General features: G+C 38.1%; 1 protein-coding gene and 1 long non-coding RNA gene across 2 annotated transcripts; both read left to right on the plus strand.

Moving 5' to 3' along the window:
* The first annotated feature begins 733 nt into the window (after positions 1-733).
* LOC103430841 (uncharacterized) lies at positions 734-3,631 on the plus strand. The gene is made up of 6 exons (XR_011573417.1): positions 734-1,488; positions 2,188-2,260; positions 2,614-2,723; positions 2,865-2,902; positions 3,017-3,170; positions 3,274-3,631. It is a non-coding gene; the product is annotated as an uncharacterized lncRNA (long non-coding RNA).
* A 1,240-nt stretch (positions 3,632-4,871) lies between these two features.
* LOC103425960 (uncharacterized) lies at positions 4,872-11,671 on the plus strand. Its single transcript, XM_029098016.2, has 6 exons — positions 4,872-4,951; positions 5,037-5,968; positions 6,052-6,235; positions 6,376-9,359; positions 11,381-11,436; positions 11,563-11,671. Exons 1-6 carry the CDS (start codon positions 4,918-4,920, stop codon positions 11,669-11,671), a joined length of 4,299 nt encoding a protein of 1,432 aa, XP_028953849.2. The 5' UTR covers positions 4,872-4,917.
* Positions 11,672-27,019: the final 15,348 nt, after the last annotated feature.

Here is a 27,019-nt window from a genome sequence, read left to right on the forward strand (position 1 = left end):
CCTTTCCCGCTGCCTTTCCCTCCCACTCCAATTTTCCTGCCGTAAAATGGACCAAGATTGTGAAGATGTTGGTGATGGTGAAGATGTTGGTGCTTTTATGGAACCACATGTGAGGAGGAGAGGGAGAGAAACATTGGAGAGAGAGAGAGAGAGCATTGAATTTTGGCAAGAGCAGCGAAGACTTTCCAATTGCTGTGTTGTGTTCTGAAAGAAAGAGAAAGCACAGAGGAGAACGCAGAGCAATTGATGCAATAAGAAAAGCAGAAGCAGAAGTACTTCTTACTCAGAGGCTGCAGAGTAATAAGGGAAATGGAAACATGCGAAAGACCAAGGTGACAAGCCCATCTGCTTCTTCCTAAATCCCACTCTTTTGCAGCACCAAAATCTGCAGATTCAAAATTAAACGCCTGGACTGAAGCACCAGAAACTGCAGATTCAAAATTTTACAAAAAATTCTACGGCAGGAAAATTGGAGTGGGAAGGAAAGGCAGCGGGAAAGGCAGAAAAATTGGGCATTAAAGAAACTTAGTGTTGTTGGTGAGGTTGTGAAATCTGGAACCTTAAAACCAATTTGGTATAGAGTGAATGGTTGATAAAGTGAAAGGGCATGGAAAGAAATTAGAAGGACAGACAATCTTGGTCCGAATTTGAAATGTATAAAACAAACCACATTCATTACTTGTCAGACTTTATGTTCCCATTTTAATATCTACTAATAGAATGCCAGAAGTCTGTTTTGGTGTCTTAAGGCTTCACCAAAAAAAACTGGACACAAAAGCCCTTGAAACAAAAAAAATTAAAACTGAAGTAAATTATGAAACTAAATGTTTCATGGGCATTTGTGTAAATAAAACAGAAAAAAAATTGACAAAAAAAAGGAAGAATTTCAAACGTGGGGAAAGGCAGAGAATAATTAGAGAGTTTGCCATGGTGTTGGATACGTAAGTCGCCGCTTTGCTCCTGCGCCCGCGCTCCGGCTTTCTCGGAATCGTCCGCTGGATTAGCACGTTTAGTTTTCAAACTGCATAGTTTCCGTACAGTTTTCAAACTCACTGATTACCAGCGGAAACCAACCCACCACCCACCCACGTCTCTCCTCTATTCCCCATTTTCTGATGAAACTTCTTCCTCACACAGACTCTGTAACCTCCCACGATTCCACGGACAACTCTTTTCTTTCTGTTTTCTCTCTCTGCCTTTCGCCGTTTGTGAAGCAGAAACCACATACAAAGCTCAAAAGCAGCAAAGGGTTAAAAACTGGCGTATTGTATCCGACGGGAAGATCCCTCTGAAACCAAGGCAAGAGCATTCCCGCGTGCTGGCGTATTGTATCCGACGGGAAGATCCCTTTGAAACCAAGGCAAGAGCATTCCCGCGTGCAGACACCCCACCCAACACTAGCAGCCTTTGGTTCTTCCACAGAGGAGGATTTTTCAGAGACGTTTCCCGCATAACGCTGCCAGCATTGTAACTCTCTTCCAAATCCAGGTTTATTTTTTCTCTATAGCTTTTATCCATCTTTCTCATTTTTCCTGGTAATTTTTACTTTTTAAGATTAATTTGGTGTCTGGAATCTTGCATATTAGGTGTTTGTGAAAATTCCCCAGAGACTAATCGATAGTTTGAATGTGTAAGTCGAGTGAATTAAGGTTGTTGTAATCTATTTGTGTGTTTAATCAGTAATCCAGTGAATTAAGGTTGCTGTAAAGAGACCATCCACAAATTAGTACGAACCAGAGAGAGACAGAGATACCGAGATTTGATTTTTGCAAAAGGGTCTGTCTAATTACATTGGGTTATGTGTTTTCCAGGTTGATCTTCCTATTAATCCTTTTATTTTTGAAAAATTAGGATAGCTGCGTGTTTTCCTTTCCCAAATTATGGTTGCTTTCTTAATAGATGTGGGGGATTTGTATCTAAAAATATCTCTTTGGTGTGACTTTATAATCTTAAGTACCTTCAAGTCATGGTATTATATAGCTGCATTTGGTTTAGGTGCTACCATCTTTCGCAGGAAACATGATAGAATGAACGATTGTATTGGACTACTAGGTGTTTGTGAAAATTCCCCAGAGAGCTAGAAACAAGGATATGATGCAAATCTGAATGTAGGCTGTTTTGGTATGTGTGTGTACGTATAGGGGTGTTGTATTGCGATGACATACTGCCTTATTTATCGATTGTTAGATGAAAGAAGGAAGTTCAATTTATCAAGGATCAAGGTTTGGACTACTAGACAGCACGCCGCCTTCGGTTTGAGGTATGGAAGTCTCCAACTAGCTCAGATACTTCCGTTTTACACCATCAATCCAGTTTTTATTTTTCGCTCTTTTAATTTTCTTTGTTCCTTGCTGCCTTCTTAATTCTCATTCTCCTATTGTATACAATGCAGTTGATCTTTTGTGTTATTTGATACTTTTATTAGTGGTTCTTGACAGCTTGCATGATGCTTATTGTTGAATGGTTTCTTATTCTCATGCGATTTTTTTCCTCTCTTCGTCCAACATTCACCAATAAGCGAAAGTTTCAATGATTATATGTTGTTTTACTCTGTCAATTATGGGGTAAAAAGGACACACCTTTAACAATTTTGTGATTGAATTTATATTGCAGTGGGACAACCATATCACACGCTTGCCTTTCTCGGACCCGTCTACTTTTGAATTTGGAATTTGGGTTCGATCGGAAGATTGCTTCTTTCTTCCGGATTTCGTGAATAAATGGTAAGTTTTCCTCTCACAATTCATATGTACATTAGAGTCAATATCATTCATTCTATATTCCTTATTTAATAATAACTTGATTTATGCAACCCTCAAGTTTATTTAGCCATGTAAATTGAACTTTTTCCTGCTTTAATGTAGGGGCAGTTCGATCCGCTGACGGGTCAGTATTAGCAAAGGTTGGTTCAATTGTAATATAAAATTCTGTTTATGTGCAGTTTTTAAGTTACTTATATTCTGAACGTAAATTTTTTTCATTTAGTCTGCAATTTCTGTATTTTTCATTGGCTTAGGTATTGCAGCGACTACTGTTAAACTGCTTCCCTGTGGAACTGCTTCTTAGTCTAGGGAGTTTTTGTGTGACAGGAGACGTATTCACTTTTAAGATTCCCAAAGGACTTCAACATATCAAGTATGGAGGGAAATGATAGAACCAATATGTCAGAGGTTCTTACCTTTTCTGCATTATTCCTCTTATGTAGAGATGATTTATTTTTTCTTTTTCAAAAATAAAATAAAATTCATTCTTTTTGGCAATTTCTCAATGTAGGTCGGCAATGAAGAAGTTCACTTCGGACAAACAAATGTTCACAATTCTCAACAGTCAAACCAAAGGTATCGTAGGAGCAATCAACAAAGGCAAAGATGACAATCTATGAATTCATCACAGCGGGCTCGAATTTCACTGCGACGACGTGCTAATTATCAAGCCCGATTGAACTCGGTAAATATAGTACAAAATCAAACGGAAGTAAACCAAGATGACATAGGACCAACATCAGCGGGTAACTATATTTTTTTTTGTCTCTATTAATTATATATATATTTGTAAATCCATATGTTGTATGAATATTTTTTGTACAAATTATTAAGACACATCCATTAAGATTGAACGATTAGTTATTTTACATTGTCATTGCCTTTCGTACTATCAATGGAAACATCCATTTAATAATTTTGTTATGTCTATAACAATTCCAACATTTGGATTGTATATATTTACCACAGTGACCAACGTTTTAACAAGTACTCCAAAAATAATAATAATAATAAGGAAAGGAATATGTCTGGAACGGTAAGTGATAAATTTTTTATGTAAACATGGAATAAAAGTTCAACTATAATAATCAAGGGAAAACATAATCATATTATTAGGTACATATGAAACAGCTTTAAGTTATCAAATAGCTCTAAAACAACACTAGACCCCCAATGGTTGATTCACGACATGGGGATAAAACAAAATAGTTCTATAAGTTAGAAACCATTCCTTTGTCCTCCTCCTCTCTTCCCGTGACACTATGTGCTAAATTGTCTGCTTTAAACTAATTTTATTTTACCACTATTATTGTATTTACTCTTTAATAAACTAAGTCTACGTAAACTTTTTTTTTTTTTTTATTTTCCAATCAAACGAAGAAAAAAAACGTAATGTATACCACTGATTCAATTACAAAAACAAAAGGAAAAATAATAATAAACTAAGTCTACCGTAAACTTTTTTTTATTTTTATTTTCCAATCAAACGAAGAAAAAAAACGTAATGTATACCACTGATTCAATTACAAAAACAAAAGGAAAAAAAATAAGTATGTAGGTACTTAAATAATATTATATACTTACTAATATTTTTCGTGCACCATTACGTTTCTTGGTTTAGAGCAACAAGATGCATATGTTACTAATGAGAGACAAAGCCAACGAGAGCAATGGCGGGATCAACAACGTATGAGGCGGAATTCAATGAGTTCAAGGCAAAAGCACGATTACTTAGCACAACGACGATCCAATTATCGTGATCAACAAATTCAATGCTCAAACATAATGTTATTTGGTGGCAATACCGATCAAGTTCAACACCCTAACATAGTGCAATTCAATGAAGGCAGTAGCAATCATGTTGAACGACTCAACATAGTGCCGTTTGGAGAAGGCAGCAACAATCAAGTTCCAAGAACAATGCGCTTAACTCATATAAGGCAAATTGCTCGATCGAATAGGGCACGCTTGCCTCAGGATGGACTTATTCAAAGTTTAACTAATAATGGTAATCGCACAAACTACCATACTACAACTTTGAAAAAGATAAATATCAATATCATCATTATTGTAAACACCACTTATTACCTTACTTCTATTCCATTTCATTAATACAGAAAACACAACAAGGCAATCATTCCGTTCGAATACTCCAATGAATCATTCTTATCCACCCATCATCAATGAAGGTATCGGTTTTGGAATATTAATACCTACAATTTTAACTATGCTCTCTAAATCATAAAACACTTTTAATGTTTCCTTTTGAAGCAGATGATTTTAATCTCATTAATGAAAATGAGATCCAGCCTAACGAGGACGTACCACCTCGACAGCATACGATGGGAACAAGGCCAATTCATAATTGTGCTAGAAACTTCAATGAAAACATGGGAATCCCAAGATTTCACATGCCAAATCCAACCACATGTCCAGATTGTCATGCCCGTTTGTTCTCTCATGAAACATTTGAAATGTGTTGCTTACGTGGAAAGCTTGCTCTACCATTGACACCATCCCCTCCTGAAATGACTGAGCTTTTTTGCAACCAATCTGCCCAGGGAAGACATTTTAGGCAGAATATACGAGCTTACAACCACATTTTTGCCTTCACATCAATGGGAGTTCATGTTGACGAAAACCTAGCAACAGGAAGACGTGGTATTTACACATTTCGTGCTCAAGGTTCCATATACCATAAGATTGGAAGTCTCTTGCCTATTGGAGATAGTAGACCAAGATTCCTACAAATGTATATATATGACACTGCTCATGAAATAGACAATCGGATGAGAGAAAGTGAAGCACTAAACAGAGATGTGGTTGAAAAAATCCAACAAATCTTGAATCAATATAATCCATTTGTGCAAACATTTCACCACCTTGCACAACGTCAAGATTTGCAAAGTTGTAGATTGATTATCAAGGAGCAGCCCGCGAATCAACGACAATATTGTCTACCGTCTGCATCTCAGGTTGCTGCAATCATAGTAGGTGGTGAAGGATCAGAAAACATTAGAGGTCGAGATATTGTTGTGCAAACTACGGATGGTCAACTTAAGAGTATCAAAGATTGTGTCGGCTACTATGACCCTTTACAATATCCATTGTTGTTACCTTATGGAACGTACGGATGGGATGTGAATACTCGAAATAATACCAACAGAAAAGTGACATGCTGTGACTATTATTCGTATGTTCTTCAGGTAACCTAAGACCTTCATCTCTGTCAATAAATATTAATTTTTAAAACTTATATTGTGTTGAACAATGAATTTTATCATTTTAGATCCGTCAACATGATGAATCGCTTCTACTTCGTGGTGGCCGCCTATTGCAGCAATATGTAGTTGACAACTACGTAAAGATCGAATCACAAAAGCTTAGATGGATGCGTGATAATCAACACACAATTCGATCTGAATTTTATCGAGGACTACAAGACTCATTAATTGCAGGACAAAATAATGCAGGTATGAGGCTAATCAGTTTATAATAAAAAAAATATATTCTTCATGTTCATGTTTTGTCACATTAAATGAGACTTATTAATGGGTTGAAACAAAACAAACATATTTAGACTTATTAACGACTTTTAACAAAACAAATACAGGAAACATTGGTCGTCGTAGGACTATATTACCATCATCTTTTGTTGGTAGTCCCCGTGACATGTATCAAAGGTATCAAGATGCAATGACTTTGGTGCAAAAATATGGAAGACCAGATATTTTCCTAACAATGACATGTAATCCAAATTGGGAAGAAATAAGTGATGAGCTACTACCTGGCCAAGCACCACAAGATCGACCAGATTTGCTTACAAGGGTTTTTTGTGCAAAATTCGAACAGTTGAAGAATGATGTTATAAAAAAAAGTGTTTTAGGCAGAGTTCTTGCATATGTATATGTCATTGAGTTTCAAAAGCGCGGTCTCCCCCATGTTCACATGCTTCTCATGTTAGAAGAAAATGATAAGCTTAATAGTCCAGATGATTATGATCAGATGGTACGTGCTGAAATACCAATTCCAAATGAAGAGCCTGAATTGTATGGTGCCGTGTTAAGGCATATGATACATGGTCCATGTGGAATACACAATTCACGATCACCTTGTATGAAACGTGGTAGTTGTAAACGAAATTATCCTAAGCCATTTGCACCAACTACAGTTCAAGGAAATGATTCTTATCCAGTCTATCGTAGAAGAGACAATCATAATCCAGTCCCATTAGATCAAAATGCACGTATAATGGTGGATAATCGGTGGGTCATTCCGTATAACTCATGGTTACTCCTCAGATATGATTGTCATATTAATGTTGAGATTTGTTGCAGCATTAAGAGTGTTAAGTATCTGTACAAATATGTTTATAAAGGTCCTGACCGAGTAGCTTTTGAAGTCCATCCTGAACCTATTCAAGATGAAATAAAGCAGTTTGTTGATGCAAGATGGGTTTGTGCACCTGAAGCTTTATGGAGAATATTCAAATTTGTAACTAATCGACTTTATCCATCGGTGGAACGATTACAAATTCATCTCCCTGAAGGACAAACTGTTCATTTTTACCCTCACCAAAGAGTATCAGATATTTTGGCAGATGACACAAACTCGATGACTATGTTGATAGAGTTTTTTACCAAGAATACCACTTGCCCGGAAGCACGACGATACTTATACCGGGAGTTCCCTGAACGGTTCAGATGGAGTCAAAGAGATAAAGTCTGGAGTGAGAGGATGAATAACCATAAAGTTATTGGCCGAATATATGCAGTTTCGCCAAATGAGGGTGAAAAATTCTACTTACGCATCCTTCTTAATCATGTTAGAGGACCAACATCATTTGACGATTTAAGAACAGTCAATGACATTGTACAACCAACATTTAAAAAGGCAGTGGAACAACGAGGTTTGCTAGAAGATGATGATAGCATCAGACAATGTCTTCGTGATGCCTCTAACATTCGAATGCCGCCAGCTTTACGAAGGTTGTTTGTTACCATCTTGGTTTACTGTGAACCGCATGGAGTAAGAAGATTGTGGGATGAATTTCATTCATTTATGGTAGAAGATTATTCTGTCTCAAGTACCATAAATAATACTTTTATCTTAAACAAGCTTTTGCAAGACTTGAATGGGCTATTAGTGCAACATAGTAAGTCTGTATCTGATTACGATTTACCACAAATAACACAAGATTGTGTTAGACACAACACACTTCCAAGGATAATACAAGATGAAGTTTCACTTGACATCTCTGAAGCAGACCTCAATGCGGTACATAATCTAAATGAAGACCAAATGGTAGCGTATAATTCGATTGTGTCTGCTATTGAACGTCGAGACAATGCCATATTTTTTGTGGATGGTCCTGGAGGGACGGGAAAGACATACTTATATTGTGCTTTGCTAGCAACGTTAAGGAGCAAAGGTCATATTATTCTGGCAACAGCAACATCTGGAATTGCAGCAACCATATTGCCAGGCGGAAGGACAGCACACTCTAGATTTAAAATTCCCCTCAGTCCAGATGCATCTTCCACGTGTTCTATTAGTATCCAGTCAGATTTGGCAGAATTGATAAGAAAAACATCAGCTGTTGTTTGGGATGAAGCACCAATGGCACACAGGTTTGCATTTGAGACACTCGATCGAACGTTCAAAGATATAATAGGTGTTGACCTGCCATTTGGAGGAAAGGTCATGATTTTTGGAGGAGATTTTCGACAAGTTCTTCCAGTTGTTCCAAACGGTACAAGGTCTGAATTGATGCAAGCAAGTATGATTAATGCTTCATTTTGGGGACATGTGAAAATCATTCGTCTTAGGCACAACATGAGATCCATCAATGATCAAGATTTTTCAGAGTTCTTACTTCATGTCGGCAATGGGGAACAAGAAACTATGATAGACGACATGATGCAATTACCATCATCTATGGTCATTCCATGGAATGGTGAAGAATCCATTGTCCAATTTGTTAATGAAGTTTTCCCTGATTTGGAATGTCATGTATGTGATTCAAGATACTTGGTGGAAAGGGCAATTATAACTCCAAAAAATGAGGATGCTGACAAGCTTAATAAAATGATCATCGATAAATTTCCAGGGACTGAACATATCTTATACTCTTTCGATTCAGTTGAGGACGATGTGAGAAATTTGTATCAACAAGAGTTCTTGAATTCAATCTCACCTGGTGGAATGCCCCCTCATCAGTTAACTTTGAAAAAAGGTGCCCCAATAATGCTTTTGAGAAATATCGATCCGAAGATGGGGTTGTGCAATGGTACAAGACTGGCTTGCCATGGAGCTTACAATAATCTAATTGATGCCGAAATCTTATCTGTACAATTTGCTGGAACTAGAGTATTTTTACCAAGAATCTCTTTAAAGACCACAGAAAGCGCAGGACTCCCATTTGAAATGATGAGAAAACAGTTTCCAGTGAAATTGAGTTTTGCACTAACCATAAATAAATCACAAGGGCAGACAATACCAAATGTGGGTATTTATCTACCAGATCACGTATTCAGTCATGGACAATTGTACGTGGCTTTATCAAGAGGAGTATCAGCGTCTACAACAAAAGTCTTGGTAAAGAAAGGAGAATTACACGGTCATGAAGGAGTCTTCACAAAGAATGTTGTGTACAAAGATATTTTGCTTCCCTCGAATTCAACATAAGCTTATATTCTTTCTTTTAATGTTTAATTCCCGTTTTCAAATTTTAATACAATTCAATTACAAATAATGCTAATATTTGATTCTAACCGAACGCATTAAATTTTCAACAGGACGGCGATATGAGTTCATGATATGAAGAACCGTCAAGTGTATCAAGGCCATTTGAAGTTCTTGGATTGTTTTTATACTTTTTACTTAGCTTTTAGTTGCAACTAAATATTAAGGATCTTCTATGTTATTTATTACTTTTTTTTTTTTTACAAATTCTAGATAAATACTTTAAATTACTACCTGTATTATTAGAGATGATAATCGTCTTTATTTTATGTTTCTATACATTGAACCAATCCTCGCATATAAATACATCTAAAATGTGTAAGTCGCGTGTAGCGCGCCGTGATGAAAAAAGTGTCTTTCGCACGCGCGTGAGGACACTGTAATAGGCACTGCTGTGTGTGAGAGAGTATCCACGTCAACAACTTCAAATTTATTGCTTCCTATTATGTGCAGCCATATCATACTTTCTAAACCATATACATTAACAATTACAATGGAAAAAAACTAACACAATACACATTTAGGGGCGCGTAGCGCCCGTGATGCAAAAATGCCTCTCGCATGCACGTTAGTGCGTGCAGAGAGGCTAGTAGAATAATAATCAAATAGAGACCAATTAGTCTACAACTAATATAATAGTGCGTTGTTTAATTTTAGGTCACTATGCAATATATAATTATTTTTTATAAAAAGATATCAGTGGTGACTTCATCACGGTAATTTACTTTTTGAGAGATTATGTAATGTATAATTAGTTAGGACTTTTTATACATAAGGTGTGCTATCCACATACTCTTTTTTACTTCTCACACACTCTTTGTTAATTTATATCCGTTGATCTTCCTCAATTCATCAAATCCGACGGTCAAAAATTAGAAGGGTATATGAGAAGTAAAAATGGGTATGTGGATATCACATCCCTATATTATCCTAAGCCTATAAACAAGCACTCTAATAAGAAGGAAATGACACTCAAATCTCCTTCACTTTCTCTCTCGTCTCTCTATTCTTTCATGCTCCATATTTTATTTACAACACATTATCAGCATGCTCTTGATATAATTCTTATGGCTAGTCTGTTATTGATGTGCTTTAAAAAAAAAAAAACTGATTATACTGTGTTATGAGAATAAAACTATGCAATAAAGGAGTAAAGTGTTTGATAAATTATCATTGTAAAGTGCTTTTAGCAAACAAAAAAACAAGTATTATAGTGTTTGAAAACTTTTTATGTAAATTAACTGTAAATGTATAAAATGAGAAAAGAGACATATAATTCTTAATTTGAATTTATTCTAAATACTAATTTATTTCAATTCTTTATTTTTTATTCTTCAAAATATCTGGTATTGTGTATGTTAAAATATCTGGTATCATAAATTAATATTATTCTTGGATAAATTCACTTAAAATTTTCATTTAAAACCTTTATTGATGAAAACTGGGTTTCAGTCTTCAGTGGATTATTATTAGGTGCCTTATCTATCATTTTTGTTGTACTAGTCATCTTCATTATCAACAAATTTCCTGTACTCGTCGACTTCAAAATCAACAAATTTCCTGGTATCAATAAAGAAGTTTTAATGAAAAAGAATTCTCCAAACATTTTATTAACCAAATTTTATTAAATAATTTTATTTATTGAAAAAATAATAATGAAAATAACTTAAGTTTTAACGAAGTGGACACAAGTTTAATATATTAAAAAAAATAAAAAAAGGAATAAAAAACTTAGGCGCGATCACACTGTCTCACCTCTCCCTCACTATTTCTGTGTACATTGACTATTTCTTAAATTGAACACTGATATTATCACTATTGCTTAAACTGAATATTGATTATATCTTACACTGATTATTACTGAAACTGGACAGGATACTAATTTTGAAACCGAACACGAGTTGGCGTGCGCCTTGCACACTTTTGGAAGGTTTGTTTTCCTTTTCTTTCATTTGTCCTTATCATTAAATAAAATTATAAGATGACATTTTAGTTAAAATTCAAAATTTTGAAGTCATTTTCTTGGTTTTCCTTTAATATAACTCCCTACTACCAGTGGCGAAGCTACAGAGGTCTGGGAGGGGTGGCCGCCCCTCCACTCGCTTAAAATCAACCCGAGAAATGATGGTCCAGCCCTTTGGGTCGTCGGAAAACCTGCAAGGTGAAGCCATGGCTGCTGCAGGCTGTATATCTGTGCAACGACTATGTTTTATTATAAGCAATCCCACGAAGAAGACGCATTCTTTGCCTTGGAAAAACAAAAATAATAGATGCCTAACGGCGTCGTTTGGGCATTAAAAATATAAAAAAAAAAACATACAGATGGTGACCACTTATCCCCATTAACTCTCACACTTTCACTTCCCTACTTCCCACCACACTGACGTGCCTTCCGCCTTTTTTTTTTTAATTTACATTATTAATTCATAACTTAACATAAAAATTTGCTTAATTGACATTCTTTATAAGAATTACAGCGTAATATACATATTAATTATTGATATGAATGATTGATTATTGATGAATAAGTGGATATGTTTGTTCCTGCTTGGAATTTAAAGAATTGAATCTTGATGCATATTTTTACATGATTTTTATTGCAATTTGATCTTTGATTTAGAATAGCCTTTCACCAAATCCTTCGTTTTTGTTGCTAATTTCACTGTGGGAGTCAGATTGGTCCTTAAAATCGTAGATTTTTAAGCAAAATTTAGCTACCATTATTCGAAAGAGTTCAAATTTTATTAAAATTTGATGCTTGAAGTGTGATAACCCGTCCCTAATTTTACGATTTTATAATTTTTAAAAGCATGAATCAACGAAAATGCCCTAAATGCGAGATTATTGACTTTCGTTGACCGTTAGCTCGTGAGGCGTATGAGTTATTACGTTACCGTACCCCCAAAGTACTCAACAATACGAACGCGTAGGCGCAAGCAGAATCGAAATTGGAGGTACGATGAAGATTTCACGAAACTCGAATCTGAGAAAAACTTTCGTAAAAAATTACTATTTTATATTATATATATATATATATATATTGAAAGTATTATATTATTATATTATTATTTTAACATTTTCTGTTTGGATATTTTGAATATTTATTCATTTATATTTGGCCCGTGGTGACAAACCCCGACCCGGAATATCCACTAGGACTCCGAATCGAGCTGTGCTGACCAATACCTGGAAGGTAACGAAGCCATAAAATATGATGATGTGGAAGATTGTGAATAAATTTAAACCTAAGAGTGCCTAAATACCAGAGTGCACCGGTGAGCGGGAATGAATCCACTTCACACTTGACGTTAGAGCATAAGCAAGTACATAAGAGTGAATTAAGAATCGTACCCTCGAAATAATCTCCAATACTAAAAATCGTCACGAATCTTCGACGATAAGAAAGTTCAGCTAATAAAACCTAGAAGGTGAAGACAAGACAAGGGTGAGTGGCCCTGTAAGTAAAATTTTAATAGAAATCATGCAAAACATTATAACCCCTCACTACAACACTTGTATAGTTCCTAGAAAATTCATAATATACCACAACACAACATTTCATCAATAATATCAAATAATCATGCGATTAATAACTCATACTAGTACGCAAGTCGGAGTCACCTAGGGTGACCTGTACAACTTACCCATATCTCATCACATATGTTAGTTCATAACATATTCATTACATATGCTAGCTCGTCACGTATTCATTACATATGCTAGCTCATTACATATCTATCACATATGTTAGCTCGTCTCTTATTCATTACATATGCTAGCTCATCACATACTCATCACATATGCTAGCTCATCTCTTATTCGTTACATATGCTAGGTCATCACATAATCATCACATATGCTAGCTCATCTCTTATTCGTTACATATGCTAGTTCATCACAGACTCATCACATATGTTAGCTCGTCTCTTATTCCTTACATATGCTAGCTCGTCACATACTCATCACATATGCTAGCTTATCTCTTATTCGTTACATATGCTAGCTCATCACATATGCTAGCTCGTCTCTTATTCATTACATATGCTAGCTCATCACATACTCATCACATATGCTAGCTCATCTCTTATTCATTACATATGCTAGCTCATCACATATGCTAGCTCGTCCCTTATTCATTACATATGCTAGCTCATCACATATGCTAGCTCGTCCCTTATTCATTACATATGCTAGTTCATCACATACTCATCACGTATCTCATCAATCGTGGCTAGCATATAAGTCGGAGTTACCTCAGTGACCTGTACGACTATACTCATATTTCATTAATCATTGCTAGCACATAAACTGGAGTCACCTCTAGTGATCTATGCCACACTACGCCTGCACACGAGTCGGAACCACAGTAGTGGTCTGTACGACATAACTGGGTGTAAATGAATACGCTCAAGTGCTACGATCATGTGAAGAGTCACGTATAAGTCAGAACCACCTATAGTGGTCTGTACGATAGGCATGTGCACCTACCTTGAATTCAAGGTGAGCGTATAGTGCGGGAGGTGAACATTACGTGAAGGACTGTGCCCTGGCCACGGGGTTTATGAGCTTTGAATGCATCTAATACAACATGTACGACTCATAAGCAACTTGTACGACGATGCCGGAGTTTCCTACTATTGCAACATGTACAACAGTGTCGGAGTTGTTTTAAACATAAATGTCTAATGGTTAGGTCCTTGATCTTTGATCATGTCAAAGGCATTCCATTGGAGTGTCCACGGCATTGTTGTGGTCAAGCTACCTAGTCATGTAGGCATATGAATGCACAACAAGGAATCTCTAACCTTCAATGGTGGAAAGAGAATACTCTAAGATATGATTCGAGAGTCTTTGGCCAAAGCATATGAATATGACTTAGGAAGTTTGTTCCAAATCATATTCAATTGAATCATATAGATAAATATCACATTGGATAGTAGACATGAAACAAACTATCACCTAAAACAATGTGGTTAAGAGTATTGTATTAGAGAATGACAGTATTGCATTGTAGTTGTAACTGGATAGGTTCTCCAACCACTTCTACTTAGCTTGGGTAACCATGATATGCTGCTAGGTGTCACTCATGGTTTGTGGAAGCCCTAAAGATTAGCAAACACTAATTTTAAGGGAGAATTGAAATGTGGTTTCAATTCACAATCGATCGTTAAGAGTAACAATCGCCCACTACCTTACTAAATGGAACCTAATGGATCGTACATCGAGTAAGGATGTTGGTGAAGAAATTAAATGAAATGGATAAGCAATTAAATGGTTTAATTGAAGAATGGTCAAGGTTAATTAATTAATTAATTAATTATACGAAATGTTCGTATTGGGCTTATATGTTGGTTTTGGGTTTCGGGGCCCAAAATCGTTTTGGTCCACAAGGCCCATTATGTTTAAGTTGTATGACAACTAAAACAAAATGGGCAATTAGCCCAATCAATTTGATATGGCCGGCCATTAGGGTGAGAAGTGTCAAACTTGGATTAATTACAAGTTTGCCACTCACATGTGATGAAGTATAAATTCAACTTTATAGCTTTATTTTCATTAAGGGTTTTTCTTGGTGAAATGAGGTGAAACAATTTTCTCTCATTTTCTCTAAAGAGGCCGGCCACCTAGGGAAGGAATAGCTAGCAATCTCTTCTTCACTAAGTCATCCATTTTCATCTTCACATCACATCCTTGGTGAAGAGACTTAGAGACATCAAGCTTTTGATGTTTTGGAGAACAAATCCTCAAATCCTCAAAGAAGCAAAGGAGCACAAAAAGGAGGAAAATCACAAGGAAGATCCAAGGAGCAAGGAGGTGACTTGAAGGCCCTCCACTTGGGTGAATCCCTTGTGTAATCAAGGATGAGCTTCAAGGGTAAAGAAACTCTAAATCTTTCCTTCTCTTTAATGTTGTTAAAGAGTTTATTGGTTCACCATATACTAGGCTTTGAAAGTCATGGGTTTTATAAATTGTTTTTGAATGCATGCCTACTTTAATGTGTTAATAGTTTGCATATGTATTCAAATATTCTCACATGTTCTTAGCTAGGACAAAATTTTTCCTTCACTAACTATTAATCACCAAAACATAAAGTTAAAACACACATTTTTCACCAATATCCCTCACATTGCTCAATTCCTTAAACAAGGCTATTGTCTCGATTATATAATCTCATTTCTTATATGGCTGCATCTAACGTCTCGTTAAACTGCCTACGTACCCTAAACAAGGATCAAGCCATTCGTAGTTCGCAATAATCATTTATAGTAATACGCATATGGATATATCACGATGAAATCTAAGCTCAACCATCTCATAGTATTTTATAACCTATATATATATGTCATAGCATAAATTTCTCAATTTTATTTAAAAGCTTTATAGAATTATCAATCATGAAAAATATCATAAGCAAGGAAAGATCCACTCACCTGGAGTTCGCGTTACAACTTCCTAGCACAAACATCAAGGCGTCACAAACGATCGACACCTGTGACCAATTATCAAACCATATCTCGGAATTCTCGTTGATACAATACATAACTTACATCGCACATGAATCAACGTAATTCGGTCCGGAAGATCTACAAATTAGATCTCTGATCCGTAACTTCCAAGGATCCACATTATGGAATAACATACTAAAGTTTCGGAATGATCCAATGGTCGGATCTCCGCCAATTGCCAAAACCAAGTGGCGGTTAACATTTTATTTTACGAACTTACAAATCCAATTTGAGAAGATCCGTATGTCGGATTCCCAATCCGTAAGTTCCTATATTCCTCAAATATTATGAATAATAACTTATTAAAGTTTGATGACGATCCAACGGTCGGATCGTCGATTCATATAATGGCCTATTAACGTATCTTAGAGAATTTTGGTTCTAACGATCAATCTACATCATTAAATTCTCAAAACTGAATTCAAGGCATCAAATATAGCCTAAAAATAGCATTGGCGGCCCTCTAGCCACGTGCCGCCACGGGTGGCGGTTGGCCACCTCGACTCGCCGGAAAAATCAACTATCTCTAAAAATTACCAAAATTTATAGATTTGAAGATCTCAATGAGTAGAACAACTTTTATACTTGAGACCAAGGCCAATTTGGCCTGGAAAGGCTCCAATTTCATCACAACCCTTCGGAACCCTAGAATTGGGTGTGCTTCGATTCGACCCCCAAACGTGTTCCGATGCCTCCACCACTGATTGGGCTTTGTTCCTAGGTTCTAGGGGAGTCTAGTGGTGGTAGCAATTTGCTGGATTACCTTCACGATCGTCGAATTTTGTCATGGCACCCTCGGAACCCACAATTTCATTCTACTCGAATTCAAGCTCAAATCCTATAAAATTTGATTGGGAATGGAAGAGGAAAGGACTAAGGGATCATTGGGAATGGTTTCTTGGTCCAAATTCATGAGAAATCCGGTGGAAAACCACCGGAAAATATGGAGAATTGGACTGGGTGTACACGGGTCACGGGTTAGGAACTCGTTTCCCCTTTTTCCCCCCGCTCTCCACTCTCCCTCCTTTCCCTCCTCGCTTCTGATTCTGATTGGGTAGTCTTCTCTCTTCCTCTCCTTTGATTGGGCAGCAGTCCTTCCCTCTGTTCTCTCTCCCGTCCCCCCTTCTTCTTCCTCTTCTTCTTCAACTATTTTTAAAATCACTAAATGATAAACAAAGTATATCATTATAAAAATGTATCAAATATATAAATAGCGACAAAAAAAAAAGTACTTCTCGATTTTATAATTCCGTAACGTCGAGTACCTCAAGAAAACGCTAAGTATTAATTCATATACCTCACTATACGTTGGTCAACGAATGTCAAGACCCTCACCTCTAAAGGCATTTTCGTAAAATCACACTTTTAAATTTTGTAAAAATGTAAGATTTGAGATGGGTTGTCACACGTGAGGCCCACACATCCCAACCCCACTCTCTCCTTGCCACGTTTCCTCTCTTCCACCACAAACCAGTACCCTCTCCTCTCTATTCTCTCATGTCTCTCTCACTCTAGCACTCTCCTCTCTCTATATAACCACCATCGCCGAGACTGAAGCACCACCATCACCACCGCCCAAACCAAGAGCACCACAAGCTTCATCTCATCCTCACGAACCCATAACACCCAACCTTTCCTCCAACTTCCTTCCAAATCATCAGGATCGAAACCTAAGTCAAGCCACGACCCTTCAGGCTATTTTTGGGCCAAATCAGGATGAGATAGTCATCGAGAAGGTACCATTCTCTTCGTCTCATCGAGAAGTATGATTTTCGTTTTTGAATCACTCGATTTCATTGAGTATTGAAGAAGTTATGAATGTTTAAAGTTCACCCAGTTTCCAGCTACCTTCGAGGCTTTCGAGGTATTTTTTGACCAAATCATGGTGAGTTAGTCATCGAGGAGGGTACCAATCTGTTTCTCTCATCCCAAGGTATGAGTTTCATTTTTGAATCACTTAATTTCGTTACGTATTGACAAAGTTATGGACATTAAAAGTTTGTCCAGTTTTTCGGCCAATTACCCAGTTTTCGACAGACCAGTCGCCTTTCAGGCAAGATTCAGGCTAATTCTAGCCACCATTGGACTACCAAATACATATAATCTTATTCTACACGTTTCTAGCTTTGTTTTGATATATTATAGGTGGAATTTGGTTAAGAAATGAAGAAGTTACAAAGCTTTGAAAATTGCCTAGATTTCTTGCCAAAAACCCAGTTTCCGGTGAGTTTTCCTACGATCGGCTCAACCCAACCCAAACCAAAAAAAAATATCCAACCCGAATCCGGATCTAAACTCCCGATTCAGCCCAAGCCCACATTCATTTATGAAATTGGAGGGAATATTTCCTTGGAATATTCTTTGGAATATTCCCTTGAAATATTTGTTGTGTTGACTTTTATGAAATTTTCTCGGAAACCCTCCTAAGCTAATTTCAACGCCCGATTCCATTTTTAACATTCATTTAGTGAAATTCTAAAGTTTAACGTAATTGACCGCCAAGGTGTCTCAATTGACTTTTTAGGATTGACCATTGACTTTTTACAAAATTTGCCAGGGATCTTCCTTAGCATATTTCGACGCCCTAATTCCAAATTCGCACTCCCTTTTCCCAAATTTAATTGTCTTAGTAAAGTTTACTAATGGGTCTCAATATTATGCTTAGGTGTAATTACTATCAGAAACCCTCCTAAGCTAATTTCGATGCCCCGATTCCGTTTTTAACATTTATTTAGTGAAATTCTAAAGTTTAACATAGTTGTCCGCCGAGGTGTCTCAGTTGACTTTTTAGGGTTGACCGTTGACTTTTTATAAAATTTGTCAGAGATCTTCCTTAGCGTATTTCGACACCCTGATTCCAAATCTGCACTTCCTTTTTCCAAATTTAATTGTCTTAGTGGAGTTTACTAATGGGTCCCAATATTATGCTTAGGTGCAATTACTATCGGAGACTCCAACTTTCTAGCTTGAATGGATGTGACATCAAGTAACTATGAGTGGGTCTTTGCTTGTAAATAGTATATATTTATTTCGTTTCCATTTATATATTGAAAAAAGAATTTCCTACGCATGCCTAGATTAGACTAATATTTATAAGAATTAGCAAAATGACGGAATTTACGAAATTATTCCGAATCCTGCGGGATGCACAGGTATACATACAATTATGGGATGCCTTAATTAAATTTACGGCTATGATGAATGTTATGTTGACTAGAATTATCGAATCATTGTGGCATACTATATTTATGTTATCTGCTCATTGTTTGCTGCATCAGTGTTAGTACTCACCCAGGTCAAGGCCAGTCTTTCACGTGTATGTGCACATCGCACCGTACACTCACTTTGGATCCATTGTAGGTGTCTGTCCAGTCTTAGATTGTTATAGGCAATTAGGACTCGTATATGCTGCGCATATCGCCAATCTTCACGTGATTGTAGTACTATAGCATATATCATTATTACACCCAGTCATGTTCATGTCAGAATATCTCTGCATGAACTTGTGTGTCAGCATATGTCGATGAGCACTCGATATTATATGTTTGCTTATGCGAGATTATGTGATTACGGTCATGTATTTATGTATGAATTTTGTGACATATTGTATTCTTGAGATATTACAAGTTACAGTAATATTTTCATATTATACGTAATATGTATATTTTGGAAACTATATTTGTTTTATGGCAAAGGGTTATAATGTTTTCAAAAAGGTTTTTATAAAACTTTATTTTTAGGCCCACTCACCCTTGTTTTTCACCCCTCCATGTTTTAGTGACAATGTTCGTGTCGATGAGGATATCTAGCAAACGTTGATATCAGAGACTACTCCCAATTCTATAAGTCTTATTCTAATTTTACTGTACTTTACTTATGCTCTGACATCACATGTGAAATGGGTTCATTCCCACTCACAAACGCACTCTTATATTTAGGCAATTTTAGGTTTAAATTTATTCACATTTTCCACATCACTACTGACACACCCCGACCCAGAGGATCAAGGCGTGCTGGCCGTCATGTGAGCGTGACGTAACCAAAAGTGCGACACGGAAGCAAGATATAACAGAAAATGAAGGAATTCAAACCAATCTCTAGTAGAACCACCTACTAGAATAAAAGGATGAGTTATAAGGTAAACACATAAATTCAGAGCGTAGGTTTAAGTGCAGTCAAGTAGAACCAAAATAAAATACATCACCCGCAGGTGAGTCCTACATTCAGAACGTCTGTCAGAATGCCGAAAAAGACCTCGAGAGCCACCAACCGCTAACTAGAACCTGGAGGGGCGCAAATCAAAGATGAGTGGGTCAATAAAATCAAAGATTTTCCGAAACATTTTATTTAAAACATTTCTAACCCCTCACCGTAAAACCTGTATAATTTCCCAGAAAAATAGTATATAAACATATATAGACATATCATCAAAACTCAGCTCATATTCATCAACATAACATCTCAGAAATAAAATGCCACGCCATGCCAAATATAATCAGAAATGCATCAATATCAATCAGGTGAAATAATAAATCAACCGGAGACCCTACAATGGTCCTGTACGGCTGATTCTAAAGCTCAACATCCCACTCAGCCGGAGTCACCACAGTGACCTATACGGCCCTGCCGGAGTCACCAACTGTGACCTGTACGGCACTACATTGCACATCACTCGGAACTACGTATAATAGTCTGTACGATGAAAGGTGTATAAATACGCTCTAGTGCTTCTCTCATCAATCATCAGCGCGCATAACTAAGGTCACCCACTAGTCAGAATCACATCTAGTGATCTATACGACTAGCATGTCGGAACCCTCACATGGTCTGTACGACATCCACCTACTTGGATCCAAGACGAGCGTGCGGTGTGGTGAATAATAATATAAGCACTAACACCTAGGGTGCAGGTTATGAGCTTTCAATGCAATTCTCATAAAATAACTCATCTGAATAATATAAAAACTCACATGTGCGTCCACCGCGTCAATTAACATATATATGCATCAATTATCAAACTAAATATCTCAACATTTGCATGCATGGCAATTTAAATCATAATTTTCATATAAACGCATTTTCTGGAAAAGCAGTTGTATATAGGTAATACGAAAACAAAACTGCCCACTCACTGATAAGTCGATGGGTCGTAACCCCCGTGATGTCCCTGGATGCGCTCGTCCTCGGGATAAGTGTCACCTATATGCGAAACAACTATAAAAACGTTAATTTAAACACATAACCAACAATTCGAAATAACTTCTCATACGATGCTCAAATTGGGTATATGAATATACCACATCGACCTTCTCGACGTCATGGACGTCGAGAAATTTTTAGATTAATTTTTTGGTGTCGAACGCGCCCCCACACGCCAGGGAACGCACGGACACACGCGCCCCCACGCACGTCATCTTCCCCAGCCAGACGCCGGACTGGTTTTTCCGGTGGCCGGATTCCGGCGAGTTTTAAAACTTCTTGTTCTCCTTCGTTTCTCAACCGTTTTCTTCGTATTTTATACCAAAATGAAGCCCCAAACATGTAAAATCACGATACACTATTTTTAAGCTCCAAAAACAACTAAATCTCACCAGAAAAATCCAAGCAAAACTAGCCAAACTCAACCGTCGTGATCCCGACGTCCAAATCCTTCAAACGAAGCACTTCGAGCTTCCTTGGGACCTCACTAAGCTCACTATAAGCTTAGAATTTCCTGAAACACAACATTTCACGTGTGCATGAACAGTGACCTAAAATGGGGGGTTCGGGTTCACGTTATTTCGAAGGTTTCCCTTCCTAAAACTAGTACCAATCAACTCAGAACATCAAGAGGATGAAGAATCTTACCTTGGTTGCTTCGATCCACAGTGTTTTGGGTGGTTTGTTCTTCGTCCGTACGTATATGGTGAGAGAAAGAGCAGGGGATCGTGAGGGAGGAAAGAGAGAGAGCTACGGGAAGGGAGAGAGAGCATGGAGTGTGAGGTGTGGTCCACTCTAATCCACACCATCCATCCAATTCCCTAACCACATAATTCCAAAACCAAATTTTTTAATCCCCAAAACTTATAATAATTTAAATCAAATAACGTTACACACACAAACCTTAGCAACATCAAGGGTAGTATCGTCATTTCACGCTCCTGATATAAAAATCCGGGACAGGCTGTGACAATCTCCCCTCCTTATAGAATTTCAACCCCGAAATTCCCATAACCAATTAAACCACTTAATACCCATAGAATAATCTTGGGTACATCTCTCTCATACGATCTTCTGTCTCCCAGGTTGCTTCTTCTACGGAATGGTTCCTCCACAACACCTTTACCAAACTCACCGTCTTGTTTCTTAGAACCTTATCTTTCCAATCCAAGATAGTGACTGGTTCCTCATCATATGTCAAATCCGGATTAATCTCTAGCGGTTGAGGAGGGATCACATGAGAAGGATCAGAAATATAATGTCGAAGCATAGAGACGTGGAACACATTATGGACCTTAGATAACTCCGGGGGCAACTCCAACCGGTAGGCAACTTCACCAACTCTTTCAGTGATCACATAAGGTTCAATGTATCTCGGACTTAGCTTCCCTCTTTTTCCAAATCGTACCACACATCTCCAAGGTGACAATTTCAAAAACACCCAATCGCCCACATTATACACTCGATCAGTGGCATGTCGATCAGCTAAACTCTTCTGTCGATCTTGGGCTGCTTTAAGGTTAGACTTAATCACCTGAATATTTTGAGTAGTCTCATCCACAATCTCTGGGCCTTCTAACACTCTTTCACCAACCTCAGACCAACACAATGGTGTACAACACGCCCTACCATAAAGTGCCTCAAATGGTGACATACCAATGCTCGAGTGAAAACTATTATTGTAGGCAAATTCCATCAAGTCCAGACGATCATGCCAGGAATCACCGAATTGTAATACTGAAGATCTCAACATATCCTCCAACGTCTGAATCGTCCTCTCTGATTGCCCATCAGTTTGAGGATGATAAGCAGTGCTGTAAAGCAATTGCATACCAAGAGCTTCCTGAAAAGCTACCCAAAATTTAGAAGTAAATCTAGGGTCTCGATCAGAAATAATATTCACTGGAACTCTATGATACTTCACAATCTTCGTAATGAACAACCTAGCCAATTTATTCAGAAGATACTTCTCCCTCACTGGAATGAAATGCGCTGACTTGGTAAGTCGATCCACAATCACCCAAATACCATCAAATCCGTTTCGTGTACGAGGAAGTTTATACACGAAGTCCATGGTTATATTTTCCCATTTCCATTGGGGAACGGGAAGTGGCTGCATTCGCCCAAAAGGCTTCTTTCTTTCTGCTTTAACTTGCTGGCAGATAATACATCTACTCACATACTCAGAAATTTCCCTTTTCATACCCGGCCAATAATAAAATGGTCGAATGGTATGATACATCTTAGTGCCTCCCGGGTGCATCGCATAAGCTGAACAATGCGCTTCATCCAATATTTCCTTCTTTAATTCCTCATTATTCGGAACATACATTCTATTTTCCTGCATAAGCATACCATCTGATTCCCGAATCCTGAGGTCTTTCTTTTTCCCTTCATTTCTTAACTGAACCATTTCTTGAATTTCCTCATCCACCATCTGAGCTTCGAGTATACGATCAACCAAAACTGGCCTGACTTGAAAACTAGCAAGAAAGGCTCCACTTCGATCTTCCAACTCCAACTTTACTCCAATTGCCCTCAGTTCAACAAGAAGAGGAACACTGCTAGCATATAAGGCATTGAGTCTACCTTGAGGTTTCCTACTCAGTGCGTCAGCTACCACATTAGCACGACCCGGATGATACTCGATAGTACAATCATAATCACTTAACAATTCCATCCACCTTCGCTGACGAAGATTAAGATCATGCTGAGTAAACAGATACTGAAGACTCTTGTGATCAGTGAAGATCTTACACTTCTCACCATATAAATAATGCCTCCAAATCTTCAAGGCAAAAACAATGGCTGCCAATTCAAGATCGTGAGTAGGATAATTCCTTTCATGATTTTTCAACTGTCGAGAAGCATAGGCAATCACTCTATTATGCTGCATCAAAACACATCCCAAACCATTCAAAGAAGCATCACTATAAATCTCAAAATTACCACTATCTTCAGGAAGTACCAATACTGGAGCATGAGTGAGGCAATATTTCAATTGCTGGAAACTCCGCTCACAATTCTCATCCCACTCGAATTTAACATCCTTCCTGGTTAACTTCGTTAACGGCAAGGCAATCATAGAAAAATCATGAACAAACCGTCGGTAATAACCTGCTAAACCAAGAAAACTTCGTACCTCAGTGACGGTTCGAGGTTGCTCCCAATTCTCCACTGCTGCTATCTTTTGAGGATCAACTTGGATTCCTTGAGCCGATACAACATGCCCCAAAAATGCCACTTCAGTCAACCAAAATTGACATTTACTGAACTTAGCATACAACTGAAGCTCCCTCAATTTCTTTAATACCAAGTTAAGATGTCGGATATGATCTGCTTTAGATTTAGAGTATACCAGAATATCATCAATAAAAACAATAACAAATTTATCAAGATATTGCTGGAATACCTCATTCATCAACCTCATGAAAGCTGCAGGTGCATTAGTCAACCCAAATGGCATAACCAGAAATTCATAATGTCCGTAACGGATTCGGAAAGCTGTCTTAGGTACATCTTCCTCTTTAATCTTCAACTGATAATAACCGGATCTCAAATCAATCTTAGAAAATACACACGCACCTTTCAGCTGATCAAACAAATCGTCGATGCGAGGCAATGGATAACGGTTTTTAATCGTTACCCGGTTCAATTGCCTATAGTCAATGCATAATCTCAGAGTTCCATCTTTCTTCCTCACAAATAATACTGGAGCTCCCCAAGGTGACGAACTAGGCTGAATGAAACCCTTATCAAGTAATTCTTGCAACTGAATTTTTAATTCTCTCAACTCAGCAGGAGCCATTCTATAAGGAGTTAGAGATATAGGGTCAGTACCTGGAAGTAAATCAATAGAGAATTCCACCTCTCTGTCTGGCGGCAGCCCCGGCAAATCATCAGGAAATACATCAGGATAATGTCTGACCACACCAACTTCTTCTATACTAGGAGAAACAACATCATTTAACACCATATGTGCTAAATATCCCTGACAACCCTTCGATAATAATTTCCTTGCTTTTATGGCAGAGATAACACCATGTCTCACCCCACCTCTTTCCCCCACAAAAGTAACCTCAGGTAGTCCAGGGCGATAAAAAGTAATTGATTTCCCATAACAATCAATATGGGCACGATTATAATGCAACCAATCAGCCCCTAGAATCACATCAAAATCCACAATATCTAATGGGATAAGATCAGCTGGCATAACTATGCCCTCTACCATCACTGGACACCCAAGATACACACTATCAACATAACATTTATCTCCTCTAGGCATGGCAAACTCTAAATCAAATCCTAGAGGTGAAGGGTGAGGTTGAGTCATTTGAGCAAACGTATGAGAAATCACAGAGTGCGTAGCACCACAATCAATCAAAACCTCAGCAAAATGACCCAGAACATTTAACGTACCCATGATCAAGTCCGGATGGTTCTGAGCCTCTTGCAGTGAGATGTGATTAACACGCCCCTAAGCTTGCTGTTGTCCACCACGACCTCTACTGCCTTGATTACCTCGCCCCTGGGGAGCACGTCCCTGGCCTGACTGACTAGGCTGCCTAGATGATCCTGCACCACCAGTAGCAACTTCCCCCTTACGGGGCTGACCTCCTTGATGCCACTGAGATCCACCAACCGGCATGGATGAATAAGAAAAATAACCCCCAAAGTCCTGAGAATACCCTGTCTGAGAATAAGGTTCCTGGGGATACTGATAAGGTCCGGAAGCATACGGAGCAGCATCCCACTGGTAGTGGTAGGCACCACCACGACCCGACTGGCCATAACTGCCCGGTCCAAAGCTCTGCTGAATCGGCGCTGGAGGTGGCATAGTGGTCTGCTGCGGTCTCTGCTGACCCTGGGGGCACTGAGAAGCCTGATGTCCCATTTTCCCACAAGTAAAACAAGCACCACTACCTCTCCTACACTCACCATGATGACGAAAATTACAACGGCGGCATCACGGAGCGCCAGAACCACCAGCACCAACAGAATCCCTCTGCCTCTGAAATCTAGGCCCACCAAAAAATCTACCACCACCTCTCCTCGGGCCAGTAATACTATATCCTCCACTAGAAGAACTCGAACCGGCTCCACTCTTCTTAAAATTCTGCGTCTTACGAGGTCCCGGAATAGAGATACCCTTACCTTTATCATCCTTCTTCTGACCGTCATTGTCCTTGTCATCCTCACTCTCACTGGGAAGATTATCAGAGTCCTCCATCCTAACCAAAATCTCGAAAAACTCATGATAATCGGCGCAGGGAAGTGCACTGGCAAAAGTCCGCCACTTTTTCTTAGATCCCAACTTGAAACGTCGAAGCATCTCTCCCTGATTACCAGCTGTATCAGGGTCATAACGAGACAAATCAGTAAACTTTCTGTAGTACTCATGAGCTGTCATATTCTTCTGTTTCAATAGAGTAAATTCCTGTTTCTTGCGATCAATATACTCTGGGGGGAAAAATCTTTTCTTGAAATTATCTTTAAATACTTCCCAATCAGATGCCATAGCTGGGGACATAAACTGCGTCTGATTCCTCCACCAACCTGCCGGCTCTCGACCCAAAAACCAAGTAGTGGTCCCAACCCACCTATCAGTTAGAAAGTTCCCCTGACTTTGCATCACCTGAAATGTCTTTTCAATATGATCTAGCCATTTCTCTGCCCCCTCGTGACCTTCATTACCCATAAAACGATCCAGTTTCAAATTGTACATGGTCTCCAAGGGTGTCCTCTGAGGTGGGGGAGGAGGACGAATTACATTCTGAAAAGCCTGAGCCATTGCTTCCCCCAACTGAA

This window comes from Malus domestica, chromosome 11 (genome assembly GCF_042453785.1).
Source record: "Malus domestica chromosome 11, GDT2T_hap1".
In the NCBI taxonomy this organism is placed as follows: Eukaryota; Viridiplantae; Streptophyta; class Magnoliopsida; order Rosales; family Rosaceae; genus Malus; species Malus domestica.